The sequence below is a fragment of the Pan paniscus genome, chromosome 4 (assembly GCF_029289425.2).
Source record: "Pan paniscus chromosome 4, NHGRI_mPanPan1-v2.0_pri, whole genome shotgun sequence".
NCBI classification, from domain to species: Eukaryota; Metazoa; Chordata; class Mammalia; order Primates; family Hominidae; genus Pan; species Pan paniscus.
The window spans coordinates 168153109-168174142 of record NC_073253.2 but is presented as its reverse complement, the minus strand read 5'-3'; the positions used below and the strand labels follow the sequence as shown (position 1 = coordinate 168174142).

The window sequence follows — 21034 nt, the reverse complement described above, 5'->3', positions numbered from 1 at the left end:
AAAACAGGAAATCCATTCTTGGCTGGCTGTCAAAAAGCCATGAGCTGGTGAAAATTTAGGTTCATTTTAATTTTTAATTTCTTAAAAGTAATAAAGCTCTCAAATTAGTGTATCGAGATGCCTGCTACTGAAATACAAAATTACTGTCTCCTGCCCCTGGCTTTTTAATCACTCTTGACTTCTTTAGTCCTATGTCTGAGGCTGTGATGGTTCCATCTCAGGAGCATTTGCTGCCTTGTTCTGCGGCTGGTAGGTAACCTTGAACTGCTCACCATGGTACCATCTTTAAGGACAATGCTCCAACACAACCTTATATTACAGTTCTATGTATACTAACCTTATCTCTCCAAATAGCTTGTGAACTTGCAGGGATTCCAAATTTACACCTTTGATCCCTCCAGTGCCTTGGCTGCAGTAGGCACTCAAATGGTTACTGAACGATTAAGAAACGCACTTACCAATCTTTTCAGGCATCTCAAGCTACATGGCAGGGTTTATATACTCAACCTAAGTTTAGACTACAAAATCATTTTTTAAAAAGGCATTATGTAGCGATAGAAAAGCTTATAAAAATGAACTTTACAAACACCGAGCCCAGATTTCCATAGAAAGGAGGAAAATATTTATTCCAAAAGATGGCAGAAAGAAGAAATTCATCCTGAAAGTATAGTTTGGTGCGATTCTGTTGAGATGGCTCTTCCCTCTGAACGTGCTCTCCTACTGACCACCCCACTGGAGTCTTGTTTGTCTTGCAGCGGTTTCTAAACACTTCACTGATTCCCACGTGAGAAGGCAGGAGCCATCTTCAAATCCACAGATTCCAAGGAGAGAGTAACGTATCTCTCAGAAGAACAGCATCTTCTATCTCAGAAGAGTACATAATTGTTTTGTGGAGTCGGCACAGTTCAGGTTATGTAGGCACGTAATTCACCAAAGTGCAAAAAAGGCAAAGGAAAACACGCTGCATTGTAGAATAAGGCATTCAAATGTGCTGTTAACGTTTAAGGCAGCTAATGGCCAAAACAGGCAAGTCAAGAAAAGTGGTCTGGTTTGGAGGTGATTTTGCATCTAGAAGGCATTCTCTTCTCGTGACCTGCAAAACAAAACCATTCTGGTAACTGGTCCTCATACATTCCTCAGGAAGGCAAAAAGTTAACATCGAGAAAGTTAACCAAGCCAACACTTTAAAATGCATACATAGATGCTCAACAAAATATGAAACACAGGATAATCAACTTGGTGCAAGTTTGGCCAGGTTTTGCAGGGCTGTGGCAAAAGGTCCAGTAACCAAGGACACTGCTGCAATGAGGAGCACAAGTAACAGTCTATGTCACAGAAAGCAGGAAGAATGAAGCTGACTGAGATTGATAGTGCTGGAATCTAATGAATTCACCGCAGTTTCAAGAGTCTGTATCTCTCCCTTCCCTCTTATAGCATGGAGGGGAGGTTCCGCAGGCATGGCGAACTCTGCTCTGGGGCCAGGCTCCTGGGGAGCGGGCTCCTTGCATTGGTCTTGTACTGGAGGCTGCCCTGTAGCTTGCTCCCCGTTCTGGCTATCTCGAGTGTAGGTGACAAATGACACTTTTCTTTTTCTAGCAGCTTAAATTCAACACCATCTTTTGTTTTGTTTTGTTTTATTTTTGTTTTTTTCGGACACAGGGTCTTGCTCTGCCATCCAGGCTGGAGTGCAGTGGCGTGATCTCAGCTCACTGCAGTCTCAATCTCCTGAGCCCAAATGATCCTCCCATCTCAGCCTCCCAAGTAGCTGGAACTACAGGTGCACGCCAACACATTCGGCTAATTTTTATATTTTTTTGTAGAGAAGGGGTTTCACCATGCTGCCCAGGTTTGGCTCTAACTCCTGGGCTCAAGCGTTCTGCCCACCCTCGCCTCCCGAAGTGCTGGGATTACAGGCATGAGCCATCATGCCCTAAACAGACTATATTTACAATGTACTAGGAAAACAACATCAGGCCAAGGAGTGGTAATTACCAGAGCTACTTGTTTCTTGTAGTAGTGTGAAAGCCTCATAATATCTTTCACTTAATCTAGGGATAATTTTCTGTTCTCTTCCTTAGGCCAGCAGAACAGCCTCTTTGTACAAGTATCAGTACCAGGCAGATTATAAATTTAGGCCAGGCGTGGTGGCTCACACCTGTAATCCCAGCACTTTGGGACGCCAAGGCGGGAAGATCGCCTGAGGCCAGCCTAGGCAACATAGCGAGACTCTCTACAGCATGATGACACACACCAGTAGTCCCAGCTACTCCAGAAGCTGAGGTGGGAGGATCACTAGAGCTCAGGAGTTTGAGGTTACAGTGAGCTATGATCATGCCATTCTGCACCCCAGCCTAGGTGACAGAGCCTGACCCTGTATCTAATCAATAAATAATATTTTTTTCAGACAGTCTCGCTCTCTCACCTGCCCTGGAGTGTAGTGGCCACAAACACAGCTCACTGCAGCCTCAACCTTCTGGACTCAAGCAATCTTCCTGCCTCAGCCTCCCAAGTAGCTGGGACTATAGGCCCACGCCATCATGCCCGGCTAATTTTTAAATTTTTCATAGAAATGGGGTCTTGCTATATTGCCCAGGCTGGTCTCAAACTCCTGGGCTCAGGTTTCCTCTTGCCTTGGCTTCCCAAAGTTCTGGGATTACAGGCATGAGCCATCACATCCAGCCAATAAAATAAATTTTATCTGAGAATACTGAAGTAGTGAATACATATGGTTTGTCTGTTAATTTTCCATGAAGAGCACACTGATTAGACTTCTTCATAGTACAGGCATTTTGTGACAAAAAAACAATCAAAAAAGGGAAAAATAAGCCTTCACTTTTGAAAAACCATATACAAATGGGGGATAGTTTTCACTCAAGATCAATGATACCAGTTTAAAATAAATGTAGGCCGGGCACAGTGGCTCACGTCTGTAATCCCAGCACTTTGGGAGGCCGAGGCAGGTGGATCACTTGAGGTCAGGAGTTCGAGATCAGCCTGGCCAGCATGGTAAAACCCCATCTCTACTAAAAATACAAAAAAGTTAGCCGGGCGTGGTGGTGCATGCCTGTAGTCCCAGCTACCTGGGAGGCTAAGGCAAGGAGAATGGCTTGAACCCAGGAGGCGGAGGTTGCAGTGAGCTGAGATCACACCATTGGACTCCAGCCTGGGTGACAGAGCAAGACTCCGTCTCAAAATAAATAAATAAATAAATAAATAAATAAATAAATAAATAAATGAAAAGAAAAGTAAATGTGCATTATGTCACATGGCAAAGGCATGTGGTTTGATTTTGGAATAAATTTTTATTTTTATTTATTTATTTATTCTTGAGACAGGGTCTTGCTCTGTCAACCAGGCTGGAGTAAATGCAGTGGCACCATCACCGCTCCCAGCAACCACCACCTCCTGGGCTCAAGTTCCTTCCATCTCAGCCTCCCAAGTAGCTAGGACTACAGGCGTGTGCCACCATACCTGGCTGATTTTTGTATTTTTCGTTGTTGTTGTTGAGATGGGGTTTCACCATGTTACCCAGGCTGGTCTCAAAATTCTGGGCTTGAGCAATCTGCCCACCTCAGCCTCCCAAAGTGCTGGGATTACAGGTGTGAGCCACTGCGCCCAGCTGATTTTGGAGTAAATTAAGGAAGCTTTTTTTTTTTTTTTTTTGAGGCGGAGTCTCGCTCTCTTGCCCAGGCTGGATGGAGTGCAGTGGCGCGATCTCCACTCACTGCAAGCCCTGCCTCCCAGGTTCACGCCATTCTCCTGCCTCAGCCTCCCGAGTAGCTGGGACTACAGGCGCCCGCCACTATACCTGGCTAATTTTTTGTATTTTTTAGTAGAGACGGAGTTTCATTGTGTTAGCCAGGGTGGTCTCAATCTCCTGACCTCGTGATCTGCGCGCCTTGGCCTCCCAAAGTGCTGGGATTACAGGCGTGAGCCACCTCGCCCGGCCAGGAAGCCTGTATTCTTATCATCTTTGATAAGAAATAGCTGATTGGGGGTGGGGCTGAAGAACTTAATCAAAGGGTCCATGTTCTCATTTTGCACGTCTCAAAAAAAAAAAAAAAGAGTCATAAGGTTACTATCAGATAAAACTGACAAAGGGTCGGATGCGGTGGCTCATGCCTGTAATCCCAGTACTTTGGGAGGCCATGGTGGGTGGATCACTTGAGGTCAGGAGTTCGAGAACAGCCTGGCCAACATGATGTACCCCATCTCTACTAAAAAAAAATACAAAAATTAGGCCGGGCACGGTGGCTCACGCCTGTAATCCCAGCACTTTGGGAAGCCGAGGCGGGCAGATCATGAGGTCAGGAGATCGAGACCATCCTGGCTAACACAGTGAAACCCTGTCTCTACTAAAAATACAAAAAATTAGCCAGGCATGGTGGCGGGCACCTGTAGTCCCAGCTACTTGGGAGCCTGAGGCAGGAGAATGGCGTGAACCCGGGAGGCAGAGATTGCGGTGAGCAGAGATCGCACCACTGCACTCCAGTCTGGGCGACAGAGCAAGACTCCGTCTCAAATAAATAAATAAATACAAAAATTAGCCAGGCATGGTGGTGCATGCCTGTAGTCCCAGCTATACGGGAGGCTGAGGCAGGAGAATCACTTGAACCTGGGAGGTCAATGTTGCAATGAGCCAAGATTGCGCCACTGCACTCCAGTCTGGGTGACAGAGCGAGATTCCACCTCAAACAAACAAACAAACAAAAACCTGCCAATGGGCCAGGTGCAGTGGCTCACACCTGTAATCTCAGCACTCTGGGAGGCGGGGCGGATCACCTGAGATCAGGAGTTCAAGACCAGCCTGGCAAACATGGTGAAACTCCGTCTCTACTAAAAATACAAAAATTAGCCGGGTATGGTGGCACATTCCTGTAATCCCAGCTACTCGGGAGGCTGAGGCACGAGAATCACTTGAACCCGGGAGGCGGAGTTTGCAGTAAGCCAAGATCATGCCACTATACTCCAGCCTGGGCAACAGAGTGAGACTCTGTCTCAAAAAAAAACACAAAAAACTGACAATGAAGATAACATAAAAATATTAAGTCTAGAACCAAGAAATCTGTTTGGGGAAAAGTAAGTGAATATACTTCTTAAACGATATATTAGGCTTAATTTTTATCTGTTTAAAAATTTTAGATAAATTTGCAAAATAATTCCTTCTTTACTATGATATGTAAGGCTATATATTGTAGGAGATTAAATACAAGGAGTTAAGCATGTATTTAACAATTCAAGGCAATGTACCAAATGAATGGCAAAAACTGGAGAGCTAAATATGTTTAGAAAGAAAAGAAATCACTTTGAAACAAAGTAGCCAAGGAAGGAAGTGCTAGGATTTGCCAGCTGGGCACTGAAAGAGAAAGCATCAGAAAGAATTAAGAGAGAATGCGTGAACTGAGGCAAGAAAGCAGAAGGAATTTTCACGGGAGAGTGTATTTACTAAGTTGTTTTCTAAATTAATGAATGTAGTAGGGTACTGAGAGTCAGGAAAAACCAAGTAAAGCTAATGAGATCAAGAACAAGGGCCCACACCACTAGGGCCTGGAGGGGAAAGTAGTGAGAAGGAAGGCAGACTGGGGAGGGAAGGCCTCGACAGTCAAGTCAGAGCTGGACATGACCTGCAGGTTAGCCGTTCTTATCTGTTGTGGCTCATAGGACCGCTGGTGACCCGGCAAAAGTTGTGTGCTTATAACATTTTATATCGCATTTCAAGGGGCATGTACTCTCTACAATCAGAGACCTTAGGTTAAACAAAACAAAACAGAAAAGCAAAACAAAACAAAACAAAAAATCCTGGTGCAGGCCCCAGAGAACTACTGACAGTTTCTGAGGCAAGCTGATCTATTTCAGGAAGTGCTACACCAGGAAGATAAACAGGGTGGTATTCTGTAGATAGATGACGGTAGAGCCAGGGAGACCAGATGAGGAGCACCTGCCATAATTCAGAGCTGTCTTAAGTTGGGGCAGAAATCAGGGTGCCTGAAGGAGGAATGGAAAGGAAGGGCGGACACAAGAGACATAATGAGAGCAAATGGATTTGACGAAGAGGAGAAAAAAGTGACGCGACAGGTTCTGACCCTGACAAGGAAAACTATGATATTGGGAACTGAAATGGAGACATGGCTGAATCTGAAATGGCAGCAGAATACCCAGCCAGAGTACTCAGAGTAAAAGATTTACTTATTAACCACACGACACCTTGCACTATTGAACTTCTCCCAAGTATGGCTTAATTCAACACCCCAACAGATCACAAACCCCTTTGGAGCCCAGTCTTCCCCTACTTCAGTACTATACACCTCACAAGCACTCAAGTATTTTAGGAATGCATAGAAAAACAGCTCCCACAGGGCAGAGGCCTAATTATCAATATCCTCTATTTCTTTCCTGGCCCGGACTTTATAATAAAACAGATAGCATTTCTATGCCTTCAGACTGTGGTCAACCATATCAGATCATCTACCAGGCAACAATGCCTTGCTAAACCAAGTAACTTCCAGGACACTGGGTCTGAAGCCAAAGCCACCCCTCCAAGGAGATTCCATGGTAGCAGCACACCCCACAAGGCTGTAGGAAAGTGAACATCAACAAAAACAGCAACCTTGACATTAGAGTCCCACATACATCTTAGGAAGTCACACTCAGGAATCTAAGGGAAGCAGACGAGGCTGGCAAAGCCAAGGATAGAGTGAGCACTGCTCTTAGGAGTACTGGACACGTTTATTTGCAGCCAATAAACATAACGTGCTGTAACTCAGCCTCTCATCAGGCTGTGGTTCGGTTCTTCAATTCAGGAAAGAAAATCATGACAGTTACACTGATTAAAGCAGCAAAAGATCGGCTATGTATTTAACGGTGTGTTCTTTGGATTGATTCCATTTCATCTATATAAAATTATTCTAAAGCTTTCATAACTGTTCCTCATTTTTCTCTGTTGAATACCATGTCTGGCTTACACCTACTTTCCAAATCTGGCCTCTTAAAAGGAATCATGTACTAAACCAAACATTTTTCCTTATCAGGTGAGGTCAGACCCAAATCTACCTTCTAAACTCCTTTATCATCTCACCATTAGGTAAAAGTTCAAAATTCAAAAGGTTAAACAAAACTCAATCCTTTGACTTTACCATCCAAAAAGTGAAGTCAGCCTGTCTTAAGTCTGTCTGTTCTAACGCTAGGCAGAGATTAGATCTCCTGATGTGTTAACTCCAAAGTCTTAGGTTACGATACCACTATAATTCTGTTAAATGCAGAATAGGCATGACACGATGTTCATAATTAGGGATCGCCTGGCTTGCCCTCCTACTTCCTGGCATTTTGCTTTTAAAAGAACCAACTTTAGTATAAGGGTTTCAAGGAGCCCGAGTGTGTGCTGTGGACCAGAGTGAAAACATGAGGAATCTGTCAATCCGGTTGACAGAGACATAAGAGTGAAAAGAATAAGCAGATAAAATGTCTTCAGATCCACCCACCCAGTGTTATTTAGTGTCAAAGGGCCCAATTCTCTCATTATCATGGAAGGAAATGAAACTCAGAGAAGTTAAGTGAAAAGCAATGCTGGAACTAGAACCAACTGAGGCCTGAAGTTCTCAGCTTTAAACCCCAATTAACAGCCTTACCTAACACTCACTACAGTTGAAATAAAGAGTAGAAAACAGAACTTGATGAAAAAGGCAGGTTAAAAAAAATTGGTATTATTGCCAGGCACACTGGCTCATGCCTGTAATCCCAGCACTTTGAGAAGCCAAGGTGGGAGGATCGCTTGAGGCCAGGAGTTCGAGACCAGCTTGGGTAACAGAGTGAGACCCCCATCTATTAAAACAAAAACAAAAACCCACACGTACGTATAAACATATATATAAAATATATATATTTAAGGGGAAATTAAATTGGCAAAATTCAGGTTGTGGCAAAACAGAAACTCATATACTATTTTTTTTTTTTTTTGAGACGGAGTCTCTTTCTGTCACCCAGGCTGGAGTGCAGTGGCACAATCTTGGCTCACTGCAAGCTCTGCCTCCCGGGTTCACGCCATTCTCCTGCCTCAGCCTCCGGAGTAACTGGGACTACAGGCACCCGCCACCATGTCAGGCTCATTTTTTGTATTTTTTTTTTTTTTTTTTTAGTAGAGACAGGGTTTCACCGTGTTAGCCAGGATGGTCTCGATCTCCTGATCTCGTGATCCACCCGCCTCGGCCTCCCAAAGTGCTGGGATTACAGGCGTGAGCCACCGTGCCCGGCTATTTTTTTTTTTTTTTTTTTTGAGACGGAGTCTCGCTGTGTCACCCAGGCTGGAGCGCAGTGGCGCAATCTCGGCTCACTGCAAGCTCCGCCTCCCAGGTTCATGCCATTATCCTGCCTCAGCCTCCCGAGTAGCTGGGACTACAGGCATCTGCCACCACGCCCAGCTAATTTTTTTGTATTTTTTTAGTAGAGATGGGGTTTCACTGCGTTAGCCAGGATGGTCTCGATCTCCTGACCTTGTGATCCGCCCGCCTCAGCCTCCCAAAGTGCTGGGATTGCAGGCATGAGCCACTGCGCTCGGCCACTCATATACTGTTGATGGGAATGCAAAACAGTATAATCTCTATGGAAGACAATGCAACAGTATCTAGAAAAATCATATATATCTTTAAACCAGAGATTGCATTTTCAAGGAGGCTACATTAAAGATCATCAGCAAAAACAGAAAATGGCATATGCATAGGATGGCACTGTGGCTCTATCAGTAATAGCAAAAGACTAGAAATAACCCAAAAGGATTATCAATGGCTATAAAGAGATGAGAAACATCTCTATACACCAGTATGCAGCAATCTCTAGCATATATTGTTCAGTGAATAAAACAAGGTACAGAATAGTATATGTAGCTGATATCTGTTCTGTAACAGCAGTGTGTATGTGTGTATATACATATGAATGAATATATGTATTTGCTTAATCTTTACAAAATATGAAACAGTGAAAGGATAGATTTCTCTGAATATATCTTGTTCATAATTTGACTTTGGAGATGTTTTATGTATTCAAAAAACAGCAGCAAATAAAACAGAAAAAAATACAATAAATTGAACACAAACAACTTAGTCTAATTGTGTATCAAACTGGTGACGAAACTGCCAGGGGAAATAATAACAATAATTACAGGCTGGACATAGTGGCTCACACCTGTAATCCCATCACTTTGGGAGGCCAAAGTGGGTGGATCACTTGAGCCCAGGAGTTTGAGACCATCCTGGGCAACAAAGCGAAACACTGTCTCCATACAAAATTTAAAAATTTGCAAGGCATGGTGGCACATGCCTGCAGTCCTAGCTACTCAGGATGCTGAGGTGGGAGGATTGCTTGAGCCAGGAAGCGGAGGTTGCAGTGAGCTAACATCACACCACTGCACTCTAGCCTGACCAACAGTGAGACCCTGTCTTGAAAAAAAAAAAAAAAATTATTATTATTTGAGATGAGGTCTTGATATATTGCCGAGGCATGTCTCAACCTCTGGGCTCAAGAGATCCTTCTGCCTCACCGCACCAAACAGCTGGGATTATAGGCACATACCACTGTACCAGCTGTTATTTTAAGTGACCTCAGAAAACAGCACTTGATGAGCTCATATCTATTAGTTATACTGGTGTTATCTTGAAAGTATTTTGCCGGGCATGGAGGCCCACACCTGTAATCCCAGCACTTTAGGAGGCCAAGGCAGTTGGATCGCTTGAGCTCAGGAGTTTGAGACCAGCCTGGGCAACATGGTGAAACCCTGAGTCTCTACCAAAAATACAAAAAATTAGCCAGGCATGGTGTCACGTGTCTACAGTCCCAGATAATCAGAAGGCTGAGGCAGGAGGATCACTTGAGCCCAGGAGGCAGAGGTTGTGGTGATGCACTCCAGCCTGGGTGACAGAGACCATGTCTCCAAAAAAAAAAAAAAAAAAAAAAAAGTATTTTATATACATTGTAGAATAATAAAAGTTACTGTTATTAAGGAACAGTAATTTTCAGGCCAGGCATGGTGGCTCATACCTGTAATCCGAGAACTTTGGTAGGCCGAGACAGGCAGATCACTTGAGGTCAGGAGTTCGAGACCAGCCTGGCCAACATGGTGAAACCCTATCTCTACTAAAAACACAAAAATTAGCTGGGTGTGGTGGTGTGTGCCTATAGTCCCAGCTACTCAGGAGGTTTAGGCAGAATTACCTGAACCTGGGAGGTGGAGGTTTCAGTGAGCCAAGATACTGCCACTGCACTCCAGCCTTGGCAACAGAGCAGGACTCTGTCTTTAAAAAAAAAAAAAAAAAAAGAATGCCAGGCACAGTGGCTCACACCTGTAATCCTAGCACTTTGGGAGGCCGAGGTGGGTGGATCACGAGGTCAAGAGTTCGAGACCAGCCTGACCAACATGGTGAAACCCCGTCTCTACTAAAAACACAAAAATTAGCCAGGCGTGGTGGCGCACACCTGTAATCCCAGCTACTTGGGAGGCTGAGGCAGGAGAATCGCTTGAACCCAGGAGGCAGAGATTGCAGTGAGCCAAGATCACGCCACTGCACTCCAGCCTGGCATCAGAGCGAGATTCTGTCTCAAAAAAAAAAAAAGAAAAAAGAAAAAAATAAAATAAAATAAAAACTCTGTAATGTTATATTTGAAGAGAAAATACTAATGTAAACTTAAGATTATTTTTCATCTGAAAAATACATTACTTCCTGGTTCTTTCCATTGAAAAGGCTTAGAAGCAATTATGCTTAATTACCCCAGGCAGCAACAAACGCACCTAGCACTCCGATCGTGATTCTTAAATGCCATTTCCACCGAACAGAACCAGAGTCAAATGGGCCTGAGAACTGATTAGTAAACCAGACATCCTTTTAGTGAGGAATTCAGAAACCAATTCAAAGAACAGCTAAATCTAAGTCTCGGACAGAAAATATACAAGAGGGGCCTGGACATTTTGATGTTGCCAGAAAGTAAGGAAACTACCAAAAACTAACACCAAAAGTACATAGAAGCCATCCTAAACAGGTTCTCATAGACAAAAAACAACAACAACAATAAAACACAAAAAACAAAAACAAAAACACACAACCATATAAAGGGTAAAAAATGTAATTATTTAAAATTAAAAAAAAATCTCATTGAATACCCTGGAACTTGGCCACCAACATCTTACTATGAAAATTAAAAGAATTAAACCTGTATTCTGCTTTTCCCGTATTTTTGTATGATCTGTATTTCTTTCTTTTTTTTTTTTTTTTGAGACGGAGTCTTGCTCTGTCGCCCAGGCTGGAATGCAGTGGCGCAATCTCCGCTCACTGCAAGCTCCACCTCCTGGGTTCATGCCATTCTCCTACCTCAGCTTCCCAAGTCGCTGGGACTACAGGCGCCCACCACCATGCCTGGCTAATTTTTTTTGTATTGTTAGCAGAGAAGGGGTTTCACCGTGTTAGCCATGATGGTCTCGATCTCCTGACCTCATGACCCGCCCGCCTTGCCTCCCAAAGTGATGGGATTAGAGGGGTGAGCCACCGTGCCCGGCCCCATGATCTGTATTTCAAGTCTATTAGATCATCCTGTTGATGAGGAAAAGTTTTTTGTTTGTTTGTTTTTTGAGACAGAGTCTTGCTTTTTCACCCAGGCTGGAGTGCAGTGGTGCGATCTTGGCTCACTACAACCTCCACCTCCCAGGCTCAAGTTCTCCTCCCACCTCAACCTCCTGAATAGCTGGAACTACAGGTGTGCACCACCTTGCCTGGCTAATTTTTGTATTTTTTGTAGAGACAAGGTTTCACAATATTGCCCAAGCTGGTCTTGAACTCCTGGGCTCAAGTGATCTGCCTGCCTCAGCATCCCAAAGTAGTGGGATTACAGGCATGAGCCACTGTGCCTGGCAGGAAAGTTATCTTTATAGAAGCATTTCAGCTCATCAAATGCAGAGGTAATAATACAATTGAAAAATCAGACGGGAATGGTGGCTTACGCCTATAATCCCAGCATTTTGGGAGGCCTAGGCGGGTGGATCACCTGAGGTCAGGAGTTTGAGACCAGCCTGGCCAACATGGTGAAAACCCATCTCTACTAAAAGTAACCAAAAATTGGCTGGGTGTGGTAGCACACACCTGTAGTCCCAGCTACTTGGGAGGCTGAGGCAGAAGAATCACTTGAATTCAGGAGGCAGAGGTTGCAGTGAGTTGAGATCATACCACTGCACTCTAGACTGGGTGATAGAGCAAGACTCTGTCTCAAAATAAATAAATAAATAAATAAAAATAGAACTGGAAAAATCATCATTTGCGGCCAGGCACGGTGGCTGATGGCCATAATCACAACACTCTGGAAGGCCAAAGTGGGAGGATCACTTGAGCCCAGGAGTTTGAGACCAACTTAGGCAAGATGGTGAGACCTCATTTCCACAAAACAAAACAAAAGTCACATGTGGTGCTGCGTGCCTGCAGCTGTTAGGGAGGCTAAGACAGGTCGATCTCGGGAGCCCAGGAATTCAAGGCAGCAGTGAGCTATGATCACACCACTGCACTCCAGCCTGGGCCATAGAAAGAGACCCTCTCTCTCTATAAAAAATAAATAAAATTTTAAAAATTAGCCAAAACATGGACCACATAGTAAGACCTTGTCTCTATTCAAAATTTAAAAATTAGCCAGGCACAGTGGTGTGTGCCTGTAGTCCCAGCTACTCAGGAGGCTGAGGCAGGAGGATCACTTGGAGCCAGGAGTGTGAGGCTGCAGTAAGCCATGATGGTGCCACTGCATTCCAGCTGGGTGACAGAGACTCTGTTTCAAAAACAAAAAAGTTAGGGTATGGTGGCTCATGACTAATTCCAGCTACTTGGGAGGCTGGGGCAGGAGGATTGCTTAATCCCAGGAGGTCAAGACTGCAGTTAGCCGTGATTGTGCAACTGTACTCCAGCCTAGGTGACAAGAATGAGATTCTGTCTCAATTAAAAACAAAAACAAAAACAAAAAACAGCAGCAGCAGCAAATCACCATTTGCCATTTCAACTAAAATGATTAATTCAGGCTATGATCATCAATGGATAAAATCACTTGATAAAAAGAACTTTACAAATGAAGGAACCAGGCTGTCATTACCTGAACCCAGTGATCACATCAGCCTTACTAAACATAGGAGAGCCAGAGCCAGACATCCTGTTTCTCCAGATGGGAGGCAATACACAGTTTACAGTAACACCTAAAGAGCCAAAAAACTTGAACCTAAATCTAGTCAAGGCATTTAAAGCTAACTTCCATTTAACAAAATAATGAAAACAACGAACAGATTAAATAAGAGGTTTCCTGACTCTCGGCCAGTGAATAAATCTTTCCACTATACTACTACTAACCTCTCTGACCCTCAGGACAAATAGAAGCTGCAACCTTAAGACTGATTTTCCTTTTTCTGAGACGGAGTCTTGCTCTGTCGCCCAGGCTGGAGTGCAGTGGTGCGATCTCGCCTCACTGCAAGCTCCGCCTCCTGGGTTCAAGCCATTCTCCCGCCTCAGCCTCCCGAGTAGCTGGGACTACATGCGCCCACCACTGTGCCCAGCTAATTTTTTGTATTTTTAGTAGAGATGGGTTTCACCGTGGTCTCGATCTCGTGACCTCGTGATCCACACGCCTCAGCCTCCCAAAGTGCTGGGATTACAGGCGTGAGCCACCGCGCACGACCAAAGACTGATTTTCAAAAGCCACTGATATGGCTTGGATTATATGTCCCCTCCAAATCTCATGTTGAAATGTGATCCCCAATGATGGAGGTGGGGCCTGGTGGGAGGTGTTTGGGTCATGGGGGTGGATTCCTCATGAATGGCTTGGTACCCTCCTGATATGGTTTGGCTGTGTCCCCACCCAAATCTCATCTTGAATTGTAGCTTCCATAATTTCCACGTGTTGTGGGAGGGACCTGGTGGGAGATAACTGAATCATGGGGGCAGTTCCCCCATACTGTTCTCATGGTAGTGAATAAGTCTCACGAGATCTGATGGTTTTATAAGGGGAGACCCCTTTTGCTTGGTTCTGATTCTCTCTTGCTGCTACCATGTAAGAACTGCCTTTCATCCTCCGCCATTATTGTGAGGCCTCCCCAGCCACGAGGAACTGTGAGTCCATTAAACCTCTCTTTCTTTATAAATTACCCAGTCTTGGGTATGTCTTTATCAGCAGCGTGAAAATGGACTAATACACCTCCCCATAGTAATGAGTGAAGTAGTTGTTAGTGCACACAAGAGCTGCTTGTTTAAAGGAGCCTGGCACCTCCTTCTCTCTCTCTTGCTCCCTCTCTGGCCATATGACACGGCTGCCCCCCTTTTGCTTTCTGCCATGAGTAAAAACCTCCTGAGGCCTCACCAGAAGCCAAACAGATGCGGGTGTCATGTTTATACAGCCTGCAGAACTGCGAGCCAAATATAAATTACCCAGTCTCATGTATTCCTTTAGAGCAACACAAAACAAACGGACGCAGGCACCTTTCTCCATCCAAAGCATTCAAAAACCTTAATTTTGTTTTCTCTGTCTGCTCCCAGACTAGAACTAAGCAGCCAAAGTGAATGCTTAGCACACTCTCGGGGAAGCACAGCTCTGTCTTGCACCAGTGCCAGACGCCACCAGAACAGTGGCGCAGGCAACCGGATGAAGACAAGACATTCCTCTCCCAGCAGTGTAACACCATCACAGGAACGGTTCTGTCCGGATGGCTGACTACTGCTGGAAAGAAACCTGCTCAATTTTAAATCTGCCAGCCACTTTTTAAAGTTGCTGGATCTCACAATGCCAAGTATAAACAGTTACTTTTTTGATCTGCATCTGAAAGAGTGCATGCAAGCTTAATTTTGTAAATTAAACTGTATTTATTTTAAAAGGCAGGGTGATAGCAGAATCTAAAAAGAATCTTATTGAGATTTAGGTAAGCTAAGGCTTAAGTTCCAATTTTATTTCTGCTCTTCAGATCGTGTTTGCATTCAGCAGCTTGCCCTTGCCACGTGTTAAAATGGCCATAAAATGTGAGAAAAAGTCAAGGCAAACTCTGACTGCCTGACCATACTGATAAGAAAGGTCACAAGCATAGTCACCTCAAAGACTGAGCACTGTAGAGCATGTCTTCTTCCTCAAGGCCAATGATACTTCAGATACCAGATGGTTTCATTTTTCAATTGCGGTCCAAAGAGAGGGTTGAGTTGGGCCAGAATTGCAATCAGCCAACTAAAAGAAGGATGGGAGAGAAACAACAACGAAGCGGTGAAATCATGTTGGAACATGACCATTTTCAATTAGCATGGAAAAAGTACACTAGCAAAACTTAAATCTACTGCATTCACACCAAACTTTCCATATACATTGTGTTAACAGCAGCATGTCTGATAACAAAATGTTTCCCAGGACGTAGCCTGCCTTCATCTTGAGACATATCACAAAGCAGTGAGGCTTTGTCACAGTAAGTCTCTGACTTTTCTCTCATTACCTGATTATCTTTCCAAGTATCCAAGATTTCCTGAATTCATGATATCTTCGCTTCAAAGGGTTTTCACTTAATCTCAGTTTATCATCATCACAACTTCCAACCTCAGGGAAAATGTGTCTTATTTTATCCATTCTCCAAATGTTAAGACCCACAACCTACATGACACACCCATTTTTACTGGTACAGGCAAGGTTTGATTGCAGCTTATCATCTTCCTATTAGAGTATAACATGTAAGGTCCCCTTTTCTAATCCCCATCACCACCAAAATATGTAACACATCCTACTGTGGAACTTAACAGAATGGGCATTTACCTTCTCCCCAGTTTACTTCAGAATCTAAATAACGAGGTATTCCTCTGTATTACAGACTAAACTATAAAGGAAGTAAAATGGTGTCACATCTTACTTCAGGGTTTTTTTTTTTTTTTTTTTGAGATGGAGTCTCGCTCTTTCGCCCAGTCCAGACTGCAGTGGTGCAATCTCGGCTTGCTGCAAGCTCCGCCTCCCGAGTTCACCCATTCTCCTGCCTCAGCCTCCCGAGTAGCTGGGACTACAGGCGCCCGCCACCACGCCCAGCTCATTTTTTGTATTTTTAGTAGAGATGGGGTTTCACCGTGTTAGCCAGGATGGTCTCGATCTCCTGACCTCGTGATCCGCCCGCCTCAGCCTCCCAAAGTGCTGGGATTACAGACGTGAGCCACCGCGCCCAGCCGACTTCAGGGTTAAAAGTGAAAAACAGGTTGGGTGCGGTGGCTCATGCCTATAATCCCCGCACTTTGGGAGGATAAGGATCACTCGAAGCCAGGAGTTGATGACCAGTCTGGGCAACACAGTGAGAACCCGTCTCTATAAAAAATTTTTAAAAATTCACTGTGTTTGCTGACTCGCACTTGTAGCCACAGCTACCCAGGAGGCTGAGGTGGGAGCATCCCTTGAGCCTGGGAGTTCAAGGCTGCAGTGCTATAGTTACATCACTGCACTCCAGCCTGGGCAACAGAGCAAGACCCTGTCTCTAAAAAAAGAAAAGAAAAATAGCATAGATTTATCTTTAAAATTTTCTTATATAGCTCACAAAGTTCTGTATAAAGGGTCTTATATATGATACGGTAATTCATATGCCAAATAAAGTTTGAGAATCACTTAACTCAGACAAAAGCAAACAACAAAAAAATATGCAAATGTCTGAGTATTCAAACCATTCTTCACTTACTAAAGAAATATTTAATGAGCACCTACTAGGTTCTAGGCCTCAGAAATGCAATGGCGAGAAATGAAATGTCACTATCCTCACAGAGCTTACATAATAGAATGTCAGGTGATAACTGTTATGAAGGAAGTCAAGCAAGGAGAAGGAATAGAGAATGGCTTGACGGGGCATTATTTCGACAGGGTGGTCAGGGAAGGAGGAAGACAGACAGGGGAATGAAGCAGAATACACACTGCCTTTAGTTCCTACTCAAAATCCAGCTGACCATTGAACATGGGTTTGAACCATGCAGGTCGACTTGGATGCCTGGGTCTGCTCACATGCCTGCCTGTCCTGCCTCCACCTCCCTTTCCACCTCCTCCACCTCTTCTGCCTCTACCACACCTGAGACAGCAGGACCAAGCCCTCTTCTTCCTCCTCCTCAGCCTACTCAGTGTGAAGACAACAAGGATGAAGACCTTTATGCTCATCCACTTCCACTTAATAAAATAGTAAACATATTTTCTCTTCCTTATGATTTTCTTAACATTTTCTTTTCTCTACCTTCCTTTATTATAGGAACACGGGATATAATACGTATACAAATTATGTGTTAATTGACTGTTTATGTTATTGGTAAAGCTCCTGATCAACAGTAGGCTATTAGTAGTTAAATCTGGGGGGATTCAGAAGTTATAAATGGATTTTCAACTGTGCAGGGGATCGGAACCTCTAACTTCCACGTTATTCAAAGGTCAACTGTGTATGAATTTGAATTTCTTTCATTGGTGGGCAGTGGTGTGGGGAGGAGGGCAGGGTTAAGGTAAACAAGCCCAACCAACCTCCAACTACCAATCTGGGAGAGTGAAATTTGGTAACATACTGCTATCCTTTCTGCATGGTACATTGGGATCTAGGGAATCCCTTTCTTTTCTTTTCTTTTCTTTTCTTTTTTTGAGAAGGAGTCTCGTTCTGTTGTCCAGGCTGGAGTGCAGTGGCACAATCTCAGCTCACCACAACCTCCGCTTCCTGGGTTCAAGCAATTCTCCTACTTCAGCCTCCCGAGTAGCTGGAATTACAGGCACGCGCCACCATCCCCAGCTAATTTTTGTATTTTTAGTAGAGAAGAGGTTTCACTATGTTGGCCAGGCTGGTGTCGAACTCCTGACCTTGTGATCCGCCCACCTTGGCCTCCCAAAGTGCTGGGATTACAGGCGTGAGCCACTGCACCCGGCCGGGAATCGCTTTTTTTTTTTTTTTTTTTAGACGAAGTCTCACTCTCGTCACCCAGGCTGGAGTGCGATGGCACGATCTCGGCTCACTGCAACCTCTGCCTCCCGGGTTCAAGCGATTCTCCTGCCTCAGCCTCCCGAGTAGTTGGGATTACAGGCGCCTGCCACCACACTGGGCTAATTTTTGTATTTTTAGTAAAGATGGGGTTTCACCATGTTGGCAAGGCTGGTCTCGCACTCCTGATCTCATGTGATCCGCCCACCTCGGCCTCCCAAAGTGCTGGGATTACAGGCGTGAGCCACCACGCCCAGCAGGGAATCACTTTCTAAGGGTAAGTGGATATATCACTACAGCAGTCTCCTTTTACACTTTCAGGACTTTAAATTTCCCTATAAGCGGGGAACTAGCCAAGCCCCAACTAGGCCATTATCTGGGTGGATCTTTTTTCTTTCATTTACTGTCATTTTTAGAGCTTTTCCAATCAGAGGATCAAAAGGCTGATTCTGATCACCAATGGAGAGATTGCTGGAGAATTAGCCAGCACCACATCAGAAGCTTGTGCCCACAGAAACAAAAGGTGATTTTGTGACAGGAAACATGACACCTGAGGAAAGCAGGCCAAAACAGATAGTTCAAGCTGACTCACTTAATAAACAAAAAGTTCATTCAGATGAGATTTTCTGATCCATCCTTAGAAGTAGGGTATTAAACACAAACACAATACTAAGACTTGTAGTTGAGGTTCAACATCATCCATCTGACATTATAAAAAAAGGAAGAGAACAGCACAGGCGGACACATTGAAAAGCTCTGTGACTGCAGTTGACGCTAATGGTGCAGAGCTAAGAGTCATGGAAAATTCCAAACTAACCAAGGACTTCCCCAATCCCGGTAGGCAATACAAGCTGCCTGAAAAAACACTTTCGTAAGAGACTGAGACAACTGGCCAATGCCTAGAAATACTAAAAAAATCCATTAGAATTTAAACTAGCCCCTATCTCCTTTTGTTACCAAGAATATAGCACAGAATGAAAACACCACTTCCCAGCACTTTGTAGGATGTTGTAGCGGAGTGGTTCTCCTCCCCAGCTGCAAATTATAATCACTCAGGGAACTTTTAAAATATACTGATGCTATTTCTGAGAGTGGAAAAAACATTGACTCCTTTTCCTCTGCTTTCACACCACAATAATCAACACAGAAGAGACTTCTACAGCCAAATGTGTGGGGATTTCTCCCCACCAACAAGCACACAATCAATTCTGCAGCGGACTCCAGCTGGGTGTCCTCCAATTCAATCCTGACATTATCTGCCTGGAGGTAGCATCAGCATCAGATCTCACAGGGTGAGGGCTTGGTTCCACAAGACCGCCCCTCACTTCTGATGCCAATCGCAAGCCCCAGGTTGTTCTACCTGTGCTTCTGACCAACTGGCTATAAATCGGGGAGGCTCTAACCTTTCTTAGGTTCAATTAATCTACTAGAGCAGCTCGCGGAGCTCAGGGAAACACGTTTTCTGGTTTACTATAAAAGATACTACAATCTGGGCATGGTGGCTCACGCCTGTAATCTCGACACTGGGAGGCCAAGGCGGGTGGATCACTTGAGCCCAGGAGTTCGAGATCAGCCTGGCCAACATGGTGAAACCCGTCTCTACTAAAAATACAAAAATCAGCTGGGCATGGTGGCACACATCTGTAGTCCCAGCTACTTGGGAGGGTGAGGCAGGAGAATCACTTGAACCTGGGAGGCAGAGGTTGCAGTGAGCCAAGGTCGCACCACTGCACTTTAGCCTGGATGACAGAGTGAGACTGTCTCAAACAAACTAACAAAAGATACTACACAAGATACTGATGAAGGGATGGACAGGGTGAGCTATGGAAAGGGGCACAAAGTTCTCATGCTCTTCCTGGGAACACCAGCCTCCAGGAATACCTTCCAGCTTTCCTGAACCTCTCAGAACCCAATCCTTTTGGGTTTTCATGGAAGCTTCATTGTGTAGGCATGATTGATTACATCACGGGCCATTGGTGATCAGTTTAAGGTTCAGCCCCTCCCCCTTCCCCTATGGTTGGGCTGTGGGGCTGAAAGTCCCAACCCTCTAATCCTTCCTTGGTTCGTGATTAGATCCCATCCTGGAGCTACCAAGGGGCTGCCAATCATCAGTCAACTCATTAGCATACACAGACACATGTCACTTTGGAGATTCTAAGGATTTTAGGAGTTGTATACCAGGAAATGGGAACAAAGACTAAACTTGTATTTCACAATATCACAATTTCACATATAACCTTTCATTTAATTCTTGTACTAGGAAACAGGCAGAGAGAGTCTAAGTGATTGGCCTATGGTCACAATGCTAATTAGGTAGTAGATCCTAGACCAGGAATCAGATCAGATTACTGTTCCCACTTCAAAAAGTGACCTTCTGGAATATTTTAACTGAGAACATTTCAGAAGGCATTAATTTAGCTAAATCTAAATTGAGAATTCAGAAAATGAGAATCCATCCACTGAGCACTGATTAAGTTCAACACAAGCCTTTGGTGCCTTCACTAAAGAATATCCAGAAGAAAGAATGAAGACCCCTTTCTTGGTCAGGTCAGTATTTAGAAACTGTTTTTTCTTCGTATTTACCATTTCTCTGTGTTGGTATCATTTCAAGTCCTCGCTTCCAGTCAGTATGAAATACACAAAGTACTGTTGCTGAGTATAGTCACCCTATTTTGCAATCAAACATAGAAGAAACTTATTTCCTCTGTTTAATGTTTGTGCCCATTTTACGGGTACCCCACATGTTTGTACCCATTGTGCTACTCTTTATTCCCACAACTTTCCTTCCTTTCCAGTCTCTCATATCATTCTATTCTCCATGTCTTTGACATCAAATTTTTTAGCTCCCACATATAAGTGAGAACATGTGATATTTGTCTTTCTGCACTTGGCTTATTTCACTTAAGATAATGGCCTCTAGTTCCTCCCATGATGCTGCAAATGACATGATTTCATTCTTTTTTTATGGCTGAATACTATTCCATAGTGTACATATAACACATTTTCTGCATGCATTCATCTGTTGACAGACACTTAGATTGATTCTCTGTCTCTGCTACTGTGAACAGCACTGCGATCAACATGCGAGAG

General features: G+C 44.2%; 1 protein-coding gene and 1 non-coding gene across 2 annotated transcripts in view; both read right to left on the bottom strand.

The window, feature by feature from the left end:
• Window positions 1–599: 599 nt before the first annotated feature.
• ATP6V0E1 (ATPase H+ transporting V0 subunit e1) overlaps window positions 600–21034 on the bottom strand; it is a 51387-nt gene continuing 30952 nt past the window's right edge. The window contains exons 3-4 of the mRNA XM_003813999.8: window positions 15081–15210; window positions 600–1093 (exon numbers count right to left, since the gene is read on the bottom strand). Coding sequence (XP_003814047.1) covers window positions 15117–15210 — 94 coding nt within the window. The 3' untranslated portion in view covers window positions 600–1093; window positions 15081–15116. The remainder of the gene's footprint in view (window positions 1094–15080; window positions 15211–21034) is intronic.
• LOC112439950 (small nucleolar RNA SNORA74) lies at window positions 14520–14720 on the bottom strand. Its single transcript, XR_003028168.1, has one exon. It is a non-coding gene; the product is annotated as a small nucleolar RNA SNORA74 (small nucleolar RNA).